At 48.1% G+C, this 16792-nt stretch overlaps 1 protein-coding gene across 1 annotated transcript in view; it reads left to right on the top strand.

The window, feature by feature from the left end:
• Window positions 1–16792, top strand: part of LOC147111548 (uncharacterized) — a 155728-nt gene that overhangs the window by 8239 nt on the left and 130697 nt on the right. The window contains exons 2-3 of the mRNA XM_085998619.1: window positions 2216–2518; window positions 2765–3028. Coding sequence (XP_085854745.1) covers window positions 2216–2518; window positions 2765–3028 — 567 coding nt within the window. The remainder of the gene's footprint in view (window positions 1–2215; window positions 2519–2764; window positions 3029–16792) is intronic.

Here is a 16792-nt window from a genome sequence, read left to right as displayed (position 1 = left end):
GCTATTTCCTTATATATGTTGCTGGCAGATAGCCCCTGTGCTGGGAACAGGCAAACAGAAAACTCACCCTCAGATGTCTGCATACAACTTTCCAGTTATATTTACTAAATTGAAGGTAAATTCCCACCCTCCTCAAGTTTTGCCACTCCTCATCATTCCTCTCTATTCCTCTTCTCATCGCTCATTTCCTCTTCTCTTCACCATTCCTCCTCTCTTCTCTCCTCTTCTCCTCTCTTGTTTCTCATATGTAGCACAAAAGACTGGAAGTACTGTCATATTAGCAGGAGCCAAGTGCTGGTAATACTTAGAGTGTAATTCCAAAAGGATTGGGATTCTGGACCACCTGAAGAATGGGCGATGGCATGGAGAATTGAAGAGAGAAGGACAAGGCACAACAATTTAGAGAAGGGAGAATTGAGCCAGAAACTGCACCACTGATGGTGATGAATTCCAATTAAACTATTGCTCTCTCTTGATTTGGTGCATTCATAAAAGCAGAAGTGCTTCATCAGTGACAGGGCTGCCCTTTAGATGGAGCCACTGGCAAAAGGTTACTAGACTCAGAGACAGGAATGCATAGTAATCATTCTGGAGATACGATTTATAAGCACTGACTAAGGTGAGACGCAGATGCTGATGTCAGCCCTATATTGTTGAGACCAAGTGCAACTCTGTGTTTGTTAAATATGTTTACAGTACACACTCTGATTGTTCCCATGATGAAAATTCATGCTTTTCAATTCAAATTAGACCATCTGAAAGCACAAAATGATGCAATTAGTTTTGACATTGTTTGTGAATAATAAATGTTACCCTCAGCTCTCTGCTGTTTTAATCTCTGATTACTTAGAGTATTACAATGCAGAACATTCTCTCCTGTTACAATGGTCACCAGTTTAGTATGAAGTCTATGATTATTGATAATCTTTGATCACCGATGCATTGAATGGTATGATGCAAGTGAAGGTAGGGGATAGGTTCGTGTAACTTATTGTTACTTACTCGTATAAATCTGTAAGAGTTTTGAATGGGAGTAATTTTTACATCAGGTCTAAAAGCTGAAAGTCCCGTATGTAGAGCTATGAGGTAAAATGTTATCTTTTACAGCTCCCAATACAGAGCTTCACAAATAGGTGCAAGGAAACAGGCACCAAGCTGGGAAGCGAGAGATTAGGAGGGGTGACTGAAAGCTTGGTCAAAGAAATTGGTTTTGATAAAGTTTTTAAAGGTGGGGTGAGAGTTGGAGCGGTTCAGGGAGGGATTTCAAGAGAGAGGATCAAGGAGGCTGAAGGTTGTGTCACCAATGGTAGAGCAAAGGGTTGCATTTTCTTTTCTTCTTGGTGAATTTTTTCACTTCCTCGCTCCCCCTCGCTCTTGAAGGTGCTTGTTATATGTTGGGTGATGGCTCCATGGGAACTGTGCATCCTTCAGCACCTCTCTTTTTGTTTCCATGTTTTGATTCCCAGAGTAAAAGATCAACTTGCTGTCTCACATGCAGAGCCCCAGGTTTGTACTTGCTAACTTTAAATTATAATTTAATAGGCTTGAATGCCCTTTTAAGATACTTTACAGAAAGAGATAGTTTAAAAAGTTTCTTACAACAACACAGTACAATTTCTATAACATCTTTAATGTAAATAAACATCCCAACGCAAATTGCCATAAGGAAACAGACACTCAGCAGGAAAGGAGAGATTAGGATGTGCGAGTGAAAGCTTGGTCAAATACATTTATCTTAAGAAGGTTCTTAAGGGTGTAGAGAGAGTTAGAGAGGTGGAAAGGTTTAGGGAGGGAGTTGTAAAGTGTAGGATCCAGGTAGCTCAAGATCCTTGCCACCAATTTAGTAGAGAAAGAGGGGATGTGCACAAGAAGCTGGATTCAGAGTAATCGAGTGTTCAGGAGGGGATATAGGTCTGAGCACATGGCACAGAGAGGGTGAGATGAATCCATAGAGGGATTTGAAGATGAGGCCAAGGATTTTAAATTTAATGCTTTGAATGACTGGGAGCCAATGTAGGTCCGCAAGGACAGGGTGGTGGTGTTAATACAGGACAGGACACGAGTGGCAGAGAATTAATCTGCTGTTAAAGAACTTCCTTAGGGTCATTGTTGAAGACTCAATACTGTAAGCCAAGAAGTTCTCACTATCAAAATGTATTTATTATATTTATATCACTTTAAGATTTTTGACATTAATATTAACTTATTCCTGCAGGGAAACAAATACAAAAAAAATTTCCACCTGGACTTGGAAATGGTGTGGGCTCAAGTTGTGAATTAACTGAGAAAGCAGCAATCAGCAGGCCTCAATGGCAGGTGGAACACAACAAAACGATGCATTTCCTTGCTGTAATCTTAAAGTACAGATCGTTAGAAAACACCACCTGTTCGAAACTCATCAATGCCTCATTAACCAGCAGAGTCAGTAAGAGCCAGTTTACTGCTGAAAAGCCAAACACTTGCGTATTTACAAACTCCTGCACAGCCACAGAAAATCAAGTATTGCTGACAGTTCTAAGTAAGTTAACTGTAATAAAACCTTGTCATTGTATTATATTATGCAGTGTGAAGATAAGACTTTCAAATGGTTTTCAAACAATTTCTTGAATATATACTGGCCCATTAAGATGCTTAGAAATTAAGAAATACTATTGTCAGAAAATTGAATCCATTGATGTAAGGAGATGCTTAATCCCTGAATGATATTGCAGTCTTCATATTGTTCTAAATGAAAAATAATATCCTAATTTGTTGCCCTCTCTAGTCCCTCCTTTTCCTAGTAAAACGCGTCACAGTGACGTTAAACTTGTGACAATGTGCAGAGCTGCTAAAGGTGGCCTAGCGCCCACTATTGTGTGTTTGCCATCGAATATCTCAATGAGAGGAAGAAATAGGACCACGAAGCAAAATGCAACCAGGAGAGTTACCAGCAACTACAAGCCAACACAACATAGAAACAGCTTGGAGAATGTAACCTGTCTGATAAATCATCCAACACATTTTGCACCAATGGAACTGTTTGCAAGATGTGAGTATGTATTTTTAAATCTCCTGTTACCTTCTAGTCTATGGTGGGCTGGGAATGCTTTAGCTAGCAGTCTGGCTGAGAAATGCACAAACTCATCACCCGTATCAATCGGCTGGACTACGTGATTCTAAGCTCAGATCAAAGTAGTGTGATAATTGCGTTAGAGTCATAGGGGTCAATTTTCTTGGAGCCATCAGGCTGGGTTTCAGGCGTGTGGGGGGGGAAAATCCCGAATTCAGGGGTCCTGACACCATCCCACCCAAAACCCCACTCCACGCAACTTTCAGAGGCGGCGGGTGCTCACCCCGCACTGGGACTCGCCGAAACCAGGCGGGAAGGGATTAGTGCCAATTAACTGCCTGTTAACAGGTAGTTAACAGGCAGTGTTTAGCCTAATCCCTATTTTGAGGGGTTTTGTGTGGGATTCCCGATGGCTCCAAACCACGCCAGGTTAGAGCAGGCGGGCCGTCGGGTTGAAGGAGTTGGAGGGGTCGCGATATCGGTGTTCAGGTGAGTGATGGGTGCATGAGTGCAAAGGTAAGTGTGTTTGGTGTGTCTAAAGTGTGTAAAGAACTTTTACTTACCTGTACTTACCTTCACAGCCTTGCTTCCTGTAGCCGTCGGGAGCGCAGCACTCAGCTGGAACTTAAAGCTGAACGGCTGCGATCTGTGTAAAGTGACAGCCTTCAGCTTTGAGTGCCGGTGTGAGTTCTAACTGAGTCTGTGCAGAAGGACTCATGTTAGAACTCGGACTGTCAGTGTTTCACAGCTTCAAACAGCTGTGAAACACTGATATTTCATCTGTCAAGAACTCTTGACAGATGAAATTGCAGCCTGTGACATCACCTGTTGCCGGGTGGCCCTTATTTGGCCTGCTGAGCCCGCTGGGCGGGCTCAACAAGGTAAATCAAGGGAAAATCGCGCGGATTGGCCGGTCGTCGAAGTAGGCGGGTCTAAAACCCAAAAGTTGTAGTCCCGCCTTCTTCCCGACAGCTTCGGGAAAATCGACCCCATAGAGTCATAGGCCTAGAAATTCAGTTGGTAGCGCCAGCGATTAGCGCCTAAAGAGCACGAGAATTGGGGCGTTACCCAATGTTCGGGCGGGCACAATGAAGATAGCGACACCTCCCATATTGACTATACATTTAACGCCTGTGCTAAGTATTAGCACACGCCCGCGTGCGCAGGCAGACCATGAAGTCATTTCAGTGTGCAACGCCTTTTAGGTGCCCCTGACCGGATATTCGGTGGCGCCCGGAACCTTTGCGCCTAGCGCTATTAGTGACAGTTTGATGGAACGTTACCAGGCCCTTCTCGGAGTCGGGGGGGCGCTATTTAAAGGGGACAGCCCTAGTATAAAAGCTGCAGCCACTTGGCCTGTTCATTGTGATCGTTGCTGGAGAGAGTTGGTGAGCTACTGTGGAGCAGATTTTTTTGAATTTAGCGTTAGAATACTTGGGACCTTCAAACCTGTCCGGAGCAGTTGGAGCGCTACACCTAACAGCGTTTTGACCGACTGGCATCGGAATGGGAGCTGCTTTGGAGGGCCACGTCCTCATGGCCGGACACTGTGAAGGGGCAGAGAGACGGCGGGAGAGAGGGCCGGGGTTGGCCAGAAGGAGGAGGGGCAATGGAGGTCGGCCAATCCGAGGGTACGCTGCGAGGGTATTCAGGCAGCAGGTGTCATACCTTGACATGTCGGAGAAGCAGTGTGTTCGAAGGCTCCGATTCGGTAAGGAGGTTGTATCTGAGCTGTGCCACCTGCTTGCTGAGGATCTGCAGCCGTGTCTATGGTGCAGGACCTCTCTGTCAGTGGCTGTTAAAGTGACTGTTGCCCTCAATTTCTATGCCAGCGGATCCTTTCAGTCAGCCACTGGGGACATTGCGAATATCTCTCAGTTTGCAGTCCATTGTTGCATCGGGCAAGTGACAGCTGCCCTTTATAGAAGAAGGCGTCAATTCATCACCTTCCCTCTGACCCTGGAGAAGCAGGCGGAGCGCGCGCAGGGCTTCACTGCCATTGCGGACTTCCCCATGGTGCAGGGGGCGATTGATTGCACACACGTGGCTTTGCGGGTGCCATTACTGAATGCTGAGGACTTCCGCAACCGCAAGGGGTTCCACTCCCTCAATGTGCAGCTGGTCTGTGACCACCGCCAAATGATCATGGCAGTCAACGCCCAATTCCCAGGGAGCAGCCACGATGCCTTCATCCTGCGGCAGACCACAGTTTGTGACCTTTTTGAGGGGCCGGCTCGACCACGAGGCTGGCTTCTTGGGGACAAGGGCTATCCTCTCTGCCCATGGCTCATGACCCCACTCCGTTTGGCCGCCACCCCAGCAGAAGAGCTGTACAACAGCAGCCATCAGGCGACCAGGAACATTGTAGAGCACACTATTGGTGTGCTCAAACAGCGCTTCCGCTGTCGAGACCATTCGGGGGGAGCCCTGCAGTACTCGCCGGAGCAAGTGGGTCACATCATCATCCTCTGCTGCATGTTCCACAACTTGGCGATTCGACGCACCCAGCTAATGCCAGCTGTCCCTCAAGGTCCAGCAGAGCAGGCGGACGAGGAGGAGGAGGAAGAGCAGGCGGACGAAGAGGAGGAGGAGGAGCATGCGGACGAGGAGGAGGAGGAGGAGGTGGAGGAAGATGGGAGGGCTCCTGAAAGTGGAAGGGCCATCCGTCAGAGGCTCATCAGGACTCGGTTCGAGGCCCCTCTGGCGGAATGATGGGTGTCATTCGTCCTGCGCACTTCGGATCTTTCAAAGCCTCTGAAGGCCAACATGACTGTAAATAGTAACGTGTAACATTGCAAATTAAAACTTTTCTTTATTGTCAAAAAAGTCCTTCCTTCCAGCATAACAACGTCATGTCAACAGAAACCATAACTAACAAAATAACAGTTAACTCTTCGGCAAAGCCGCAAAACTAAACAAACCATTTCCAACAATCACAACAGGTGAGGGAGTCCTTGAATTTGGCCAAAGAAACGTCTCAGCACCTCCCTCTACTGCTGGCCCCTTGATGGAGAACGACTTCTCTTTCACGGTCGGCCCCTTCCCTCCCTGCTGCTCCTACGTAATTGAACCCCAGTGGCGGGGTCAAGGCTGGGGGACGCCTGCTGACTGTGTGGAAGCGCAGAAGCCCCTGAGGGACGGCCTGGACGACCTCTGGTCTTGGAGGGTGCGGACACAGGCTGCTTGATCTGAGCATGGCTGGAAGCAGTGTGCCCTGCAGGTGGTGGCAGCTGCACTGCAGACGTACCAGCGGTGGCATGAGCAATGTTCACCTGCCGAGAGAGGACACCTGCACCATGGTCGGACGACACACTGGCTATCTGAGGGGACCGGTTCGGCTCATCCGACACAATCGACTGCTCCACTGATTCCTGGCCTTGTATGGTACTGGAAGGGCCCAGGGTGATCCTAGCTGATGCAGATAGGGTTGCTGCAGTGAGAGTTCGCGTTGCCTCAATCTGGGTGTGGACGAGGCCAGCAAGTGACTGCATGGCAGCAGCGAGGACCTGTGTGGCAGGTGCCAGTGCTTCGGAGAAGCCCTGGACAGTTCTTTCCATTGCTTCGGACAAGGCCGGAGCAGTCCGTTCCACTGCCTCGGACAAGCCCTGGACAGACCTTTCCAGGGATTGTCCGAAGCTCTGAACAGTCCTTTCCATAGCAGCCTCGAAGCCCTGGACAGTCCTCTCCATTGCTGCTCCAAAGTCCAACACACTCTTTGCCAGTGTTTCTATTGACTGAGGCATCCTACCCACTGCAGCCATCAGCTCAGTGTGCCTGAGCCAGGCCTGGGTGCTCATTTCAGCCAGGCTACACACCTCCTCTGCACTCTGTGCAGCAGTCATCACTCCCTGCCTTGCCCTCCGGGGAGCCGGTGGCCGAACTTGCCTACCCCCCTCGCGTTGCTGCAGGCTGCTTGTTCCGGCAACTGGCTCATCATCAGAGCCCCCCCCTCCCCTCCAGGGAACTACTATCCCCAGTCTGCAGATGTGTAGGCTCCCCTGAGGTTGGAACGGATGATCCGGCTTCCATCCTGATCCTCGCCTCCGGAGGCACTGGCACTGGCAGCTTCAGGGCGCAGATCCCGAGTTGGTGATGCAGCATCTGAAAGCAGGGAGGTGGAAGAGTGGCTTTAGCAAAAGGACAGGTTGGTGGCAAGGCATGCCAGATTGCGGCAAGGCTCTGACATGGCTGCACACTGAGAAAGCATGCTGGCAGGGGGACCAAGTGGAAGGAGACAGCTGAAAAAGGTGAGAGCCTTACCCTCGCTATCGACAATGGGGTCGGCAGCTGCAGTGGTAACAGGACCACTCAGACGTCCTCCAAGAATCTGGTGCACTCTCTCCTCGAGGTCCGTGAGAGTGACCACTTGTGGCGGTCCGCCACCGGTTCGACGCTGGTCCTTGTGGATCGTCGCCAGCTTCGACTGCAGGGGAAAGAAGGGGAAGTTCTGTTTCATGATGCCTTGAGAGATCATCTCATGCCCCCCATGGTGCAAGAGCCCTTACATGATGCCTTGAGAGATGATCTCATGCTCCCCATGGTGCAAGAGCCCTTACATGATGCCTTGAGAGATCATCTCATGCCCCCCATGGTGCAAGAGCCCTTACATGATGCCTTGAGAGATCATCTCATGCCCCCCATGGTGCAAGAGCCCTTACATGATGCCTTGAGAGATCATCTCATGCCCCCCATGGTGCAAGAGCCCTTACATGATGCCTTGAGAGATCATCTCATGCCCCCCATGGTGCAAGAGCCCTTACATGATGCCTTGAGAGATCATCTCATGCCCCCCATGGTGCAAGAGCCCTTACATGATGCCTTGAGAGATCATCTCATGCCCCCCATGGTGCAAGAGCCCTTACATGATGCCTTGAGAGATCATCTCATGCCCCCCATGGTGCAAGAGCCCTTACATGATGCCTTGAGAGATCATCTCATGCCCCCCATGGTGCAAGAGCCCTTACATGATGCCTTGAGAGATCATCTCATGCCCCCCATGGTGCAAGAGCACTTACATGATGCCTTGAGAGATCATCTCATGCTGCCCATGGTGCAAGAACCCTTACATGATGCCTTGAGTCAAATGTGCATGTGTGTGCCCAGAAAGGGCCATGGGTGCTTGCTGCCAGATGGCGATTGGGGCATCATGGCAACAGGGTGCGCGAAGTCAGGTGCAGATGGAGGGAGTCAGAAGTTTGCATAAACAACACTCACCCTAACGACCCGAGTGAGGTCGTTGAATTTCTTCCTGTACTGAACAGGGCTCCTGGTCGCCATGCTGCTGGAGTTGACCCTCTGCGAAACATCCCTCCAAGCTTGGCGGTACTCCTTTTCATTCGGCCTCCTGCCATTGTCAGGATACAGAACATCTCGACGGCGCTCCACTGCGGACACCAACTCGTCCAGAGCCTCAGTGCTGAAGCGCTCTGCTCTCTGTCTCACCTTCTCCATCCTGAGCAAGTTTTTTGCGCCAGAGGAGGGCGAGCGCCGATTCTGAGGCCTACAGGGCGTTGAGTGTGGAAGCTGAGGCTGACTGACCCACCCCTTTAAGAGCCGGCCGGCGCCTGGAAGTCTCGTGGTTATCGGTAATTGAGATCACCTGCGCTGCGCCCGTCCGCGCCGATATTGGGTAGCGCCGGAGGTTTTGCGCCTTAGGAAGCCCGTGCAACGTCTGAAATCACGCCTCAATCCCCTTTGGGGGCGATGCAACCCAATATCGCGCCAGGCGGCGATAAGTTTCGTCTGGCTATAAACTTTGTGCAGCGCCAGTTCTAACGCCTCAAGCGGGGCTATACCCAATTTCTAGGCCATAGAGTCACACAGCACAGAAAGAGGCCCTTCGGCCCATCATGTCCGCGCCGGCCATCAAGCCCTGTCTAATCTAATCCCATTTTCAAGCACTTGGTCCATAGCCTTGTATGCTATGGTATTTCAAGTGCTCATCTAAATGCTTCTTGAATGTTGTGAGGGTTCCTGCCTCTACCAGTCTTTCAGGCAGTGAGTTCCAGATTCCAACTACCTTCTGGGTGAAAAAGTTTTTCCTCAAATCCCCTCCAAACCTCCTACCCCTTACCTTGAAACTATGCCCCCTGGTTATTGACCCCTCTACTAAGGGGAAACATTCCTTTATATCTACCCTATCTATGCCCCTCATAATTTTGTACACCTCAATCAGGTCCCCCCTCAACCTTCACTGCTCCAAGGAAAACAACCCCAGCCTGTCCAGTCTCTCTTCATAGCTGAAGCGCTCCAGCCCAGGTAACATCCTGGTGAATCTCCTCTACACCCTCTCCAATGCAATCACATCCTTCCTATAGTGTGGCGACCAGAAATGCACACAGTATTCCAGCTGTGGCCTAACTAGCATTTTGTACAGCTCCATCATAACCTCCCTGCTCTTATATTCTATGCCTCAGCTAATGAAAGCAAGTATCCCATATGCCTTTTTAACCACCTTATCTACCTGCCCTGCTGCCTTCAGGGATCTATGTACATGCACACAAGGTCCCTCTGATACTCTGACCTTCCTAGGGTCCTACCATTCATTGTGTAATCCCTTGCCTTGTTAGTCCTCCCAAAATGCATCACCTCACACTTTTCAGGGTTAAATTATTTTTGCCACTGTTCTGCCCATCTAACCAACCCATCTATATTGTCCTGTAGCCTGAGGCTTCCCTCCTTGTTATTTACCACCCCACCAATTTTTGTGTCATCTGCGAACTTACTGATCATACCTCCTACATTCATATCTAAATCATTAATGTACGCTACAAATAGCAAAGGACCCAGCACCGATCCCTGCGGTACACCACTGGACATAGGCTTCCAGTCACAAAAACAACATTCGACCATCACCCTCTGCCTCCTGCCACTAAGCCAATTTTGGATCCAATGTGCCAAATTGCCCTGGATCCCATGGGCTCTTACCTTCTTGACCAGTCTCCCATGCAGGACTTTGTCAAAAGCCCTACTGAAGTCCATGTAGACTACATCAACTGCACTACCCTCATCCACACACCTAGTCACCCCCTCGAAAAATTCAATCAAATTGGTTAGACAGGATCTCCCCCTGACAAAGCCATGCTTACTATCCTTGATTAATCCTTACCTCTCCAAGTGGAGACTAATTCTGACCCTCAGAATTTTTTCCAATAATTTTCCTACCACTTATGTTAGGCTCACTGGCCTGTAATTCCCTGGTTTATCCCTACTACCCTTCTTGAATAATGGTACTAAGTTAGCTGTCCTCCAGTTCTCTGGCACCTCCCCTGTGGCATGAGAGGTTCTGAAAATTTGTTTCAGAGCCCCTGCAATCTCCTCCCTTGCCTCACACAGCAGCCTGGGATACATCTCGTCAGGGCCTGGGGATTTAACCACTTTTAAGCCCGCTAAAACCGCTAGTACCTCCTCCTTCTCAATAATAATTTGTTCAAGTATATCACAATCCCCCTGCCTGATTACTGTGCCTACATCGTCCTTCTCCATAGTGAACACAGATGCAAAATATTCATTTAAAACCTCTCCTACATCTTCCGGCTCTACACAAAGATTGCCACTTTGGTCCCTAATGGGCCCTACTCTTTCCCTGGTTATCCTCTTGCCCTTAATATACTTATAAAACACCTTGGGATTTACCTTTATTTTGCCCGCCAGTGTTTTTTCATGCCCCCTCTTCGCTCTCCTAATTTCTTTTTTAAGTACCCCCCTGTACTTTCTATACTCCTCTAGGGCTTCCACTGTTTTTAGTCCTTTGTATCTGCCAAAAGCCTCCCTTTTTTTCCTAATCTATTCTTGTATACCCCTTGACATCCAGGGTTCCCTGGGCTTGTTGGTCCCACCCTTGACCTTTATGGGAACATGTTGGCGTTGTACTCTCTCTATTTCCTTTCTGAAAGACTCCCACTGCTCTGATGTGGATTTTCCTACAAGTAGCTGATCCCAGTCCACTTTGGCCAGATCTTGCCTTATCATATTAAAATCGGCCTTCCCCCAATTTAGAACTTTTATTTCTGGTCCATCTTTGTCCTTTTCCATTACTACCTTAAATCTCACCGAAAAATGCTCTCCTACTGACACATCTACCACTTGCCCAGCTACATTCCCTAGAATTCGGTCCAGTACCGCCCCCTCTCTTGTAGGACTTTCTACATGCTGGCTCAAAAAGCTCTCCTGGATGCACTTTAAAATTCCACACCGTCTAAGCCTTTCACACTCTGACTATCCCAATTAATATTGGTGAAGTTGAAATCCCCTACTATTATTACCCTATTATTTCTACACTTCTCTGAGATTTGCCTACATATCTGTTCCTCTATTTCCTCCTGACTGTTTGGGGGCCTATAGTACACTCCCAGCAAAGTGCTTGCCCCCTTTTTGTTTTTAAGTTCTACCCAGATGGCCTCATTAGAGGAACCTGCTAAGATATCATCCCTCCTTACAGCAGTAATTGACTCCTTGATTAATATTGCAACACCCCCTCCTCTTTTGCACCCCCCTCTGTCTCGCCTGAAGATTCTATACCCCGGAAAAATGAGCTGCCAGTCCTGACCCTCCCTCAGCCATGTCTCTGTGATAGCAACAATATCATACTCCCATGTGTTCATCAACACCTTCAATTCATCTGCCTTACTCGCAAGACTCCTTGCACTAAAATAAATGCCATCCAGCCTTGCCATACTCCCTTGTGCCATTACATATTTGCTCTGCCTTCCAGGCTGACTTGTTTTTTCCTCTATATTTGGCTGTGCATCACCCCCTACTATAGCTCCACTCCGTATCCCATCCCCCTGCCATCGTTATTTACTGCCACAGTACCAAAAGGAACGAATACTTTTGTATAAAATTATTAATGGCCCAGAAATTTGGGTCTCCACGGGTGAGTATGCATGGGGTACTCACCTGTAAGCCCAATGGAAGTGCCGGTTTCCTGCATGCACTGCGCATGCGTGGGAAACCGGCACTTCCGATCCCCTGAACGAAAGGGTTTAGAGGTCGAACTCGTGCGCGGGAGAGGCTGTGCGTGCGCATCGAACTTCGTTTTTTTTTGCAGGTTTTTCTGGGAGGGTAAGTCTCCAGAAGTTAGACATATAAAAAGCAGGCATAAGGCCTGCTTTTTACAAGGTAAGTGGTGAATTAATTAAAATTAAAACATTTTTTCCACAGGTTCATTATTTTTAAATACTTTAAAGCAAGGTAAGTTTATTTTTATCCCCGTTAGAAAATAAAATTATTTTTTTCAAAAATTTAAATTATTGCTTAAAATAGTTATTTCATGTAATTTATAGTTCATTTAAAAAATGTGATTTAAAAAAAATGTATTTGAAGATTTAGTGCTGTTTTGGGACCATAGTATTTATAAGTCTTGACAGCTCTTCCTGTCAATCTTATGAATGGAGCATTCCCTGCTCCGATTGGCTCTCCATGGCCCACGTGATCCCAGGGGACGCATCGAACTAACTGCGCCCCTGGGATACGCAAGCACTGCGCGCCGGCAGCTGGACCAGGCCCCGGATCGGAATTCCACGGGGGCCCACAGCTCAACGGCCGGCGCGCAAGGTAAGTGCAGATCGGGGGCTTGCACCCACGGGAAGCCCCCGACCCGAGTTTCTGGGCAAATATATTATTTTAATTGTCAGCTGTGGCTCCCTGATAGCACTCTTGCCTCTGGGTTCAAGTTCCACACTAGAGACTTGAGCACAAAATCTAGGCACGCGCTTCAGTGCAGTACTGAGGGAGTGCTGCACTGTCCGAGGTGCCGTCTGTAGTGTCCGTGTGTTGATAAAGACACTGAAGACAGGAGTTGGTTCATAGGTATTTATTAAGCAAAGTCTGGGGGGGGGGTTCTAAAGGATATACACAATACACAAGCTTATATAGCCCAAGTGGCAATTACTGGCATTACGCACACCTGGGGCTCTTAAAGGCACATACACCACAATTCCTCCCCTTTTAGCTAACCAGTACATCATATTTTAAGTAATTATTAATTACATGTTATATGCAAAATAATATACATTGCTGTAATTAATTAATTATAAGTTAGTCTCTCAGGAGGCTTCCTGACTCAGTCCGGATAACGCCTCGGGGGTGTAGTAGTTTCTGGTGGTGTAGTAGGTTCTTCTGGCAAGGCTGATTCGGCTTGAATGCCAGTGTCGGGTTCACAGAATCACAGAATCACAGAAACCCCACAGTGCAGATAGAGGCCATTTCGGCCCATCGAGCCTGCACCGACACATATCCCACCCGATCCCCGTAACCCCTACACCAACACATATCCCACCCTATCCCCGCAACCCCACATATTTTAATCCCCCTAACACTAAGGGTCAATTTATCATAGCCAATCAACCTAACCTGCACATTTTTGGACTGTGGGAGGAAACCGGAGCACCCGGAGAAAACCCACGCAAACACAGGGAGAATGTGCAAACTCCACACAGACAGTCACCCGAGGCCGGATTCGAACCCGGGTCCCTGGCGCTGTGAGGCAACAGTGCTAACCACTATGCCACCGTGCTGCCCTTCATCGGGTTCCAGTATCACCGGATCGGAGGTAGATATGGGTACCTCTGCTTCATCGTTAGATGTATAGAGTGGTGGTGTAGGTTGTCCCTTTTCGGATGACTTTATGATTTGGTCAGCATGGCGCCTTATTATGCTTTCTCCGATGTCCACGGTATACATCAGTGGTCCTAGCCGTGTGCAGATAGTTCCAGGCTGCCATTTCTCGGTACGGTAGTCCCGGGCCAAAACCTGTTGGCCTATCTGGAAGGCCCTAGTTGGCCTTTCATTCATGCCTTGAAACTGCCGGTTCTCCACGTCCCTTCTGATGTTGGGCTTGACCAAATCCAGCCGGCATCTTAGGTTTCTATTGAAGAACATCATGGCGGGAGTTTGGTTGGTAATCATATGTGTTGCATTCCTGTATGCGAATAAGAAGTTATCCACCTTGAGCTGAAGTTTTATGTCTTCATTACCCATGGCCTTTATGGCCTTCTTGAAGGTCTGGACAAACCTTTCAGCCAATCCATTGGTGGCGGGGTGGTATGGGGCGGACGTGTAGTGCTTTACCCCATTGTTTTTTAAGAACTTTCTGAATTCTTCGGACACAAATTGCGGTCCATTATCAGAACATATCTGTTCCGGCAGCCCATTCCTGGCAAATATGGTCCTTAATACTGTGATGGTTTTTTCCGTGGTGGTGGAGGACATCTTTATTACCTCCGGCCACTTGGAGTGTGCATCAACCGCGATTAAGAACATTGAGTCCATAAATGGACCAGCAAAGTCGATGTGCACCCTTTGCCAGGGAGATGAGGGCCACTCCCATGGATGTAGAGGGGCCTGTGGTGGAGCATTTTGGACCTTCTGGCATCCTAGGCAGCTCTTGGTCATGTCTTCGATGTCTCCATCGATACCTGGCCACCATACAAACGCCCTAGCTAGGTTCTTCATTTTCACTCCACCCAGATGCCCCTCGTGAAGCTCCTTTAGCACTTTATCCTGGAGTTTGGGTGGAATCACCACTCTGGATCCACACATCAAGGTGCCTCGGCACACTGACAGCTGTTCTCTTCTTTGCGAGAATGCTGGCAATAGTGGTTCGCCATGTGCTGGCCATCCCTTCACTGTTAAATCGTAGACCCGAGAGAGAGTCGGGCCATTTCTTGTCTCCCTTTCAATGGCAGAATTTGTCACTGGTAGACATTCTACTATGGTAGAGTGGAATATCTCTACTGGGTCTACTGTAGGTGCCTCTTCTATCGTTGGCAACGGTAGGCGCGATAAACCGTCAGCATTCCCATGCTGTTTTGATCCTTTGTATTCTATGTTGTATTGGTGTGCCCCTAGAAAAAGGGACCACCTCTGTAGCCTTTGTGCTGTCATAATGGGAACACCTTTTTTAGGGTTGAATATGGAGATGAGGGGTTGATGGTCAGTCAACAAGGTAAATTTTTGTCCGTGTAGGTAATGATTGAACTTCTTTACTCCCCACACAAGGCTGAGTGTTTCCCTGTCTATTTGGGCATAGTTACACTCAGCTGAGTTTAATGAGCGTGACGCAAAAGCTATCGGCCGTTCTGAGCCATCAGGGAATTTATGGGATAATACTGCTCCTATGCCGTAAGGGGATGCATCGCACGCCAGTCTGATTGGTAGTGATGGGTTGTAATGAGCCAAAACTTCTTCGGATGTGATTAAGTCTTTGCATTTATGGAAGGCACGTTTACAGTCTTCGTTCCATTTCCAAATCACTCCTGTCTGTAGAAGTTCATTAAGAGGGTGTAGAAGAGTTGATAAGTTCGGTAAAAATTTATGATAGTAATTTATTAATCCCAGGAATGACCTCAATTGTGAAACATTTTCAGGTGTTGGGGCTTTTATAACTGCTTCAATTTTTTCAGGTGAATTATGCAACCCTTCATTATTAATTATGTGGCCACAATATGATATCTGATTTTGGAAAAATTCGCACTTGGGGCGATTTGCTCGTAGGCCCCATTCTTTCAGCCTAGTGAGCACCTGCTCCAAATTGGCAAGGTGCTCGTTGTCGTTTTCTCCTGTTACAAGGATGTCGTCTAGGTAGCATTGAGTCCCCGGAATCCCTTGCAGGACTTGCTCCATAGCTCTTTGCCAGATAGCTGGAGCTGATGCTACTCCAAAAACCAGTCGATTGTACTGGTACAGGCCTTTGTGTGTGTTTATTGTGAGATACTTTTTAGAGGCGTCCTCAACCTCCATCTGTAGATATGCCTGTGCCAAGTCAATTTTGGTGAAACATTTCCCTCCGGATAGTGAGGCGAAAATATCTTCTATCCTCGGAAGAGGATACTGTACTGTGTGAAGGACCGGGTTTACAGTCACCTTCACAGAAATCACAGAAACCCCACAGTGCAGATAGAGGCCATTTCGGCCCATCGAGCCTGCACCGACACATATCCCACCCGATCCCCGTAACCCCTACACCAACACATATCCCACCCTATCCCCGTAACCCCACATAGTTAATCCCCCTAACACTAAGGGTCAATTTATCATAGCCAATCAACCTAACCCGCACATCTTTGGACTGTGGGAGGAAACCGGAGCACCCGGAGGAAACCCATGCAAACACGGGGAGAATGTGCAAACTCCACACAGACAGTCACCCGAGGCCGGATTCGAACCTGGGTCCCTGGTGCTGTGAGGCAACAGTGCTAACCACTATGCCACCGTGCTTGAAGTCACCACAGATGCGAATTTTTCTCTGTTCTTCAGAGTTATTTTTCAATGCTTTTTTCAAGACTGGAACGATGAGTGTTGCCCATTCGCTCCAATCTATTTTGGATAATATGCCTGCTTTTTCCAAATTCTCCAGCTCTGCCTCGACTGCTGGACGTATTGCGTATGGCACTGGTCTTGCCTTAAAAAATTTGGGAATTGCTGCATCTTCCACTTTTATTGAGGCGGTGATGCCTTTCAAGGTTCCTAGTTTCTCTTGAAACACTTCTTTGGCGTTGGCCAAGATGTCTTTTAATCATTCAGGTATGATGTCATCATTGTTTTTTTCCTTACTGGTCACCGTCAGTGCCTGAATGGAGTGCCAGTCTAAACGTATCTTCCTGATCCATTCACGTCCCAACAACGGTGGACCACCATCTTGTAGAATGTATAAATACAACTTTTGTATTTCTTTGCCGTTGTATACAACAGGCACCCTTATTTTTCCTTTGGGGTATACTTTCTGCCCCGTATATGTTTTTA

This window comes from Somniosus microcephalus, chromosome 10 (genome assembly GCF_052327205.1).
Source record: "Somniosus microcephalus isolate GS21.2 chromosome 10, FLI_Smic_1.0, whole genome shotgun sequence".
NCBI classification, from domain to species: Eukaryota; Metazoa; Chordata; class Chondrichthyes; order Squaliformes; family Somniosidae; genus Somniosus; species Somniosus microcephalus.
The sequence above is the reverse complement of the archived record's forward strand: the minus strand, read 5'-3'. Positions and strand labels throughout refer to the sequence as shown.